General features: G+C 40.6%; 1 protein-coding gene across 1 annotated transcript in view; it reads right to left on the bottom strand.

Annotated features, from left to right (window-relative positions):
• SARS2 (seryl-tRNA synthetase 2, mitochondrial) overlaps nt 1-7,140 on the bottom strand; it is a 172,439-nt gene extending 165,299 nt beyond the window's left edge. The window contains exon 1 of the mRNA XM_085624994.1: nt 6,805-7,140. Within this exon, the coding sequence (XP_085481120.1) occupies nt 6,805-7,140 (336 nt within the window). The remainder of the gene's footprint in view (nt 1-6,804) is intronic.
• Between the last annotated feature and the right edge of the window lie 399 nt (nt 7,141-7,539).

Genomic DNA, 7,539 nt, shown 5'->3' with positions numbered 1-7,539 from the left:
GAACTGGCAATTATACTCATTATCAGAATGCCTTTTACTACTTATGTGTTTTGGAAAATGGGGATATGTGTCTACATGTTATAGCTTTATCCATACTCGCCTGTGGAGAAAGAAAAAACCTTCGACACTGGAAGTTTTAAACTATGAGGCTATCTTGTAAATTTGACTCCCATTAAACTATCTTTGACTACAAACGATACCTGCAGAACAGATTAAATTGCGCTAAACAAGAAAATGAGGGACCCTGGCACTGCTATTATTACTGTAATTAACTTATCACATAGGATTTTAAATTGTTTCTAAAAGATGGACTCTATGATGTCATATATTTACAAATGTTAAAGGCCACTGACTATGGGAATGGGCATGTAGACATGAGCCCCTGTTTTTCTTAAGTTATTTATAAATTGTGTAGTTTTTATTGTGTACATTTATGGTTTTATCCTTATAACCGAATACAGTGACATTGTGCTAACGTTAACACATTCAGTTAAAAACATGTTTTATTTGATGTAATTCGTTTCATGTTTGCTTCTGGAAAACACCGCTATTTACTTTGTATCAATTGGACTACTAACATAAAAAGTACAGTTAATGTTCTCTTGCTATACCAATTCCATCACTCAAGTTAAAATTGCAAGTTCAGGTAAACCCACAATTACATTTGGAACGAGCACATACCCATTATTTATTCTCTAGTATTTGCATGCGTTCTTTCAAATGACTAACGTTTTTGTTTTCATGTCATTAAGAACATGCATTTTCAATGCGATAGTTCTCGCATTTGAGAGAGTTTAAGCCATTGGCTTTGTAAATGACAATGCCTTTTATTTATGTGTTTTTAAAAGCAATACACATATAAAAGGCATTGTTATTTATAATGCCAATAGCTCAAACTCTTGCAATTGCAAGACCACTGTAATGGTGGCCGCGCCCCTTTTTTTAGACGATGCTCGCCGTATTCAGGTTACAGTGAGCAGCGTCTAAAGAAAGGGGTGTGGCCAATAATAAAGTGCCAGCGAAGTATGGGGCACTACACCCAAAAAGAAAAAAGAAAGGCTCTGTAGCGCGGCCCTAAAGTTAAAACGGACCACGCTATAAATTAAATAAATAAATAAATAAATAAATACAGCCACTAAAGTGAATGCGGACCGCGCTGTAAATTAAATAAATACTTTACTATTAAAAATATAAAAGCGGGCGGCATGCTGCCTTGTACGAAAGCACGTTGTGGGTGATAGCGTTAGATCATTAAAGAAAATAGTGCTCACAGCTTCGATAAAGCAGACTGTGTAACAACACAAGTAAAAAGTCCAGTCCTCGTGGGAGGTTACAAATGGAGGCAAGGCGGTACCAAGGAGGGAATACTAAGCCTATGTATCAATCAAAAGCAACAATTTCGAAAGGACAGTAACAGGAGCCAATTGAAAAGATGGGCGGGATATGGGTGGAGCTTCTATGCCATACCTGAATACAACATGCCTCGCAGGGCAGCGCATGCGCTGCCCATGCTCGACCTAAAAAATTGATTAATTATGCATACTTTGGGAGTGAGGTGTATTGTGCTTTTCCCCTTTTAAAAAATAAATACAAATAGCTATTTTTTTTTACCAATGTTGACTTTTGTAAACTTTTAATTAACTTACTTGAAAGAGAAAATCACAAAAGCAAAGAAAAAACGTGCGTTTATTGATAATATGGCAGACTTTCATTCTTGGAAAATAAAGTCATGGCCTGGTTGGGGGTTTCACATCCTGTTAGTTATGCTAATTTACTCTATGGATTTGTGCCTGAAAAAGAAACACAAATGGAGCTTGTCACTCTGATAACAATCTTTACAAGCATACCAATGTAGTGCCTCCCATATTTCAAATAGGCGCCTTTGTAAACAAAGCCAGCAAGTACTCTACGTCTCATGTCAAAACATTCCTGCACTGGTTTGATAGAAATGGTGAGAGACAGCAACATTCTTCAAAAGTTCTTAAGGCTGGTGAAAGGATAAAAGTCACACTACAGTGTGTGCTAAACATGGCAGACAAACGTTTTCTCACCATCACACTTTTAATATATTGCGGATTTGAACCGTCATCATTATTATTCTTTATTTTGGGGTATAAAAGGCTGAGTGACTCTTTTTATAAATAGCACAGTGAGTTTATGCAGGTAAAGATTCAAAAGGTACAAACGGTAAAATTCACTAACAATAACATGCTACCTTCCAGCAATACAACATTTTGGGTAAAAAATGTAGTTCTATACGATTTGATTGCAATACCTCTAACACAGCCCACATAGCCACCAAGTACTACGCATTGTAAAATCTTGTTATTAACAATTATTAAACACAATGCAAATTTACTGCAAGCGTATTCATACTACTAACAATAACACAAATGAATCCTGCATTTACTAAAACACTGCAGAAATAAGCAACAAAACAAAGCAAGTAACATGCATGATGCATGGCAACATTTTAGACGAGGAAAGTGGGAGAGTCTAAAAAAAACAAATCAGGAGAATATATTTCTCCCATTGACGTCTATCGAAGCAGAGGCAATTTCAGGTGGGAGACAACCAACATAACGCCATTTTTTGCTTAAAAATCGGGAGTCTCCCGTCGGAATCGGGTCCATTGTCATGTATGTCACTCGGCCCTTTAATCAATATAGGTTTGTTTAAGTTGCATCACAAACTGAGGGCATTCTTTCTATTACATTATTATTAATCATCGTTTACATTCCTTTAAGTTACCAGCTTACCATGTCTAGGGATAAATAGCATTTCCAATAATCAATAAATTGCATGGAAACACAAGCTTAGGTGCGTCTGTCCCTTTACCAGTGGCACGAGAACTAACAGTAAATCTTGTAGCACACAGGATAATCTAATGCATACTAAAATAACGTATAAGATCTAAAAGGCGAGACCTATTGGCTATGCCAGTGCTTGGTTTTTAGGTCTCGCCTAGCGTTGCAGCGCAAATGTGCTGCCATCGCATTGCGAGGCATGTAGTATATACTGTAGCGTGGAAGCTTCATACAAGCTCCGCCCACTCTCTGCCTATTGTCTTAAATGCTGCCTTCCGATTGGTTTGAGGCTTGATAGTCCCTCCTCATTCGTCATTTGTATCCTTCCACGGCTACCAGCCCCTTTACTCCCAACAGTATAATCCTTCCCCTGCCTTCCCCCCTCCCCTCCCGCAGTCCGTGACTTCTCAGACCACACCAGCCCCCCCTACTCCCATTCGTGCCTTCTTCCCACCCGCACTTCCAATTCCAATGCTTGCTTATAAAGTCCTTTCTCTGACGTACGAGGCGTATTGGATATCCCGGCATGACTCTGTTCGCACTTGCGTCTTGCTGGTTTTTTAAACAGCTTGCTTTTTTTTTTTTTAGTTCGAGTGCTTTTTTTTTCAAATGCAGATATATATAGCACGGGTCACGGGGAGATTAAATGCTTTTTTTGTTGGAGTGCTTTTTTTAAATGCAGATTTATATAGCGCGGGTCACGGGTAGATTAAGCGATTGCCCAGAATCACAGGATGTGGACGCGACCCGAGGCTCGAACCTTGGTTTCCAGCACCAAAGTCGGCAGCTCTAGCCATCAGACCACATCCTCTCTGCATCCACCAGCCTTCCACCACACAGGCGTAGCCATCTCTGCAGATAGGCGGGATGGCTGGAACAGGCCTGTCTATGAGTGCGAGAGTGTGACCCAATCAGTAGTCATTTTACACCTCGACAGGCACAGTGCACGTGTGCATTCAGTCATTCAACCTCTAAGGACATCTGCTGGAGACTGCTGTGACAGCACCGGCCGTGCCGCGGAGAACTGCATTAGAAAAATACATTTTTGATGAAATGTTTAACAGCGATGGAGGTAACAGAGGCGCAGAGTTTATTTTCAGCTGGTAAATGTATTACTATACATGATAGGTACATCACCACCAGGGAAGAACTCAATAAAACTGCTGGCATCCCAGCCCTCAAAAGAACACGCACAGGCTGTTTTTTCCAATATCTTTCTGAAACAATTGCCTGTGTTTTCAGCAGATTCCCTCTTTCTGCTTCAGGCGATTTCTCCCTAGGAATCATAACTTCTCGCTCGGTAACAAAGAAACTAAATTCTATGGCTGCGTGAAAAGCAATTTTTGTAAATTTGTGCATCTGTTTGTTCAAACGGGCGCCGCGCAAGTCTCTGATTTTCAGGAGCTGCTGGGGTTTATTTCATTACTGCTGCTTCAGCTGGCCTCTGGAGCATTGCTGTGTTCAGTGCTTAATTTGTGGAAACTAAGCGCCAGCACCTAAGATATTCCAATTCAGCGGACTCCACGTCAGCTTTCACCGTGCACTCTCCCTGCCAGAGAAGCCAGGACCGGTGCCAGTGCTGAGCATCACACCGCTGCAGATGTGACTAACCCTGGCCAACTACAGCTATAGGAAAGAACTGGCATTCATATGTTAAATCGTCTGCTGATGCTTAAAAATAGACAGACAGCCTACCATGTGTTGGACTGTCATAAATATACACCAGTGTCAAGAAACAAGTGCTGGTCCCGAGCACCGGCAAACGCTGGCACAAAGTAAGCAGTGGTTATGGTTAGTAATATCACATCTATCATGTGGTCCCCACAAATGCATGCTATGGTCCCCGTTTATATTCTTGCTGGTTTCACAATACCGGCCAGTTCTGGGATCCTTTTAGTGTCTCTCTTTTCACTCTTTCTCCTCTCTCTGATCTCATGATCAGGGCTGTTCTCATTGTACTTGGTCCAACAGACCTGTTTACTGGTTTATTGTGTATCATCAACTTGTTTTTCGAACGTAAAGTCTCCGTCAACAGGTAGGTCCATGATCTTGGTTTGAACCTCAGGTCTAGTGAAGGGGTCTCTGGTCATCTGCAGCATCACAGCACCGCTGCTCCCCCATCTGGTGGACATAAACTGTAGCACGGTACCTTAAAACTCCATTAAACACTGGTAAATACATTTCCCTCTCCTTCAAAAGAGATCTGCAGACATTGCGTTGTGAAACTAACGCCATCACACTGTTTACGCCCCATTGGTTCCACTGCAAAATCTCCCGCTCTGTTACTCTTTCTTACTGCTTCCGTCTGCTGGTGTCGCCACTTTTCTTCATTTCCCCAGGAAGTGCATGATTTTTGTTTTTGGTTTTATGGACTGAAATCTGGATGTATTTCTGTGTTCCTATAGTTTGCCTTGTTTATTTATTTATTTATTTTAGTCGAGGGTACTCATGATTTTTTTTCTCTGGGAAGAGTCTCCCTGCCACCTGAGCCTCATTTCCTTTGTAGGTTGAAACCTAGCAGATAACGCAGCTATCTGGTTTGCAATGACACCATGTAAAGTGCTGCAATCCTTTCAGATCGTGTTAGCGCTACATAAAACTGCAAAAAACTTGTGCTTAAAACAAGAAGGGGTGAGAAGAGCACGAAAATTAACGTTGCTCTCGTGTTTCTTGTTAATGGTGATGACACCAAGCTTTGTCCGGAGAATGTTTTGCTTCATTGCCCCGTTTGTAGGTATAAGAGAGACCCTTCACGCCCGCTGTCTCCACTTGCCCCCGGAAGAGCAATTACCTTCAGTGGCAGGGTGCCATTCACTGCTACTCAAACGTGTGTCTCCTAGAGACCAACCCGTGCTCCTTTTGCTGGTAGGCATTCCTAAAGTGTTATCGGACAGCCATGCCATGTGTGTCCTCTGCACCGTTAAGTCAGTGCAGTTTTACTGCTTTCCACCCGTGGACCTTTGTAGATAATAAAAATCCAACACAAATCCAGTTGATATTTGTGGCACAGCAAATGAAAAGGTATGGACTGGCAATTACCATTGCGGATATCAAAGTGGACTTAATTTCAACACTTCTACAACACATTAAAACCTGCAAAATGCTTCCTTTATCTGTACCTCTGAACTATGAATGCCCAGTGACGTCCATTGTGGTATAAATCAAAAAACTTATTTAATAGTTGTTTCCAATTTTGACTCTGGAATGCTTTATAATTTTTTACATCTTCTATTTTAATCCACATATCATCATATAGTTAGCCTTTCATCTCCCATTGTATTTGTTTCTTCGCTTAAAAAAAATTCCTGTAACTCATATATTACACACAACATTCTAACTCTCTCTCTCATACTCGCTCACACCACCATCTCGTTCTCTCACATACAAATCCGGAATTTATACTATTAGTTCCCTTCATATCTTTCCACACACTTTCAATACCATACCTTTGAAATAATAACCAAACACACACTCTCCTCCTCTTCTTTCACTATCTTCTACATACACAGCCACACTCTTTGTGCATCTATAACATTATCTCCCCTTCGATCTCTTTCTCACACATTATTTATGTGTGGTCTTCAATTTATTTACCACTTCATACACAAACTACCTATCCCTCTCATTCTTACTTTCCAATTTATACACCTCTCACCCCATCTAATCACTATACCACATATTTACAATACACATACACTACCCACTATACAAATCCATATCTGATTTAAATTCAAAGCACATAATTCCACAACAAACAACATACATCCACTCCACTGCAAAAAACAAACATAAATAAGAAACAAAATTATTTACAATGCCAAAAACTAAAAATTCACAAATGCGAGACCGATTGCATTGCAAATGCTTGTTTTCTTAAGACTACTGTGCAGCTCATCAGCTGCCTAACCCCAACATGGCCGGTGATCAGGACATAAGCATTTAATTCAATTCTTCTAGGTGCCATATTATGACCGCTGTTACGTCACTTCCGACTTACTATAGCCCGCAGGTCGTGCCCGTTCAGCATTCCTTTCCGGTTTTCTAGCTCAGTAATGGCTGTTTCCGTGTCCTGGTTTAATTCATCCATATCCAGAACGGGACGCGCACTGTACCCATCGCGTGCATGTTCGTACAGGCGGCTACGTGGCTCACGGGCCGAGGCAGCGAGGCCACGCTTCCACAGACTATATCGCGACCCACATGGAAAACAGAGAAAACGCCGCAGCAAAAGAGCATTGCGCGCAGCCATCTTCAACAGATGAAGCAACCACTCTTTAGCCAATGAACATGAACCTTGCATAACAATGTTGCTGTCAAGTTTTCTATCGCTCATTTTATTGGTTAACCAATGGATTTTTTTTGCCCTATGAATTAATGTTCAAAATAATCTTGAGTTTCTGTTGAAAACTCTTTTGCTTTCAAGGGTAGCGTTAACATCTTTGCGAGCATGCTGGAAATGAAAATATGCACTTTGGGCTCCCTTTGATTGATTGATCATTGTGGGAATAACGGGGTGGCAGTCGAATTAGGCGTTCAATATATATATATATATATATATATATATATATATATATATATATATATATATATATATATATTTTTTTTTTAAAGATCTGGCCTCAAAGAAATTCGTACCAAGGACCGGCGCACTTAAATCTATGCTGGATTACTTTATTCGCAAATAGACTATTTTAGAACAGTTTATGGGCTGCAGGTGAACTGAAGGGTATAC

The sequence above is a fragment of the Triturus cristatus genome, chromosome 9 (assembly GCF_964204655.1).
Source record: "Triturus cristatus chromosome 9, aTriCri1.1, whole genome shotgun sequence".
Lineage (NCBI taxonomy): Eukaryota > Metazoa > Chordata > Amphibia > Caudata > Salamandridae > Triturus > Triturus cristatus.
The sequence above is the reverse complement of the archived record's forward strand: the minus strand, read 5'-3'. Positions and strand labels throughout refer to the sequence as shown.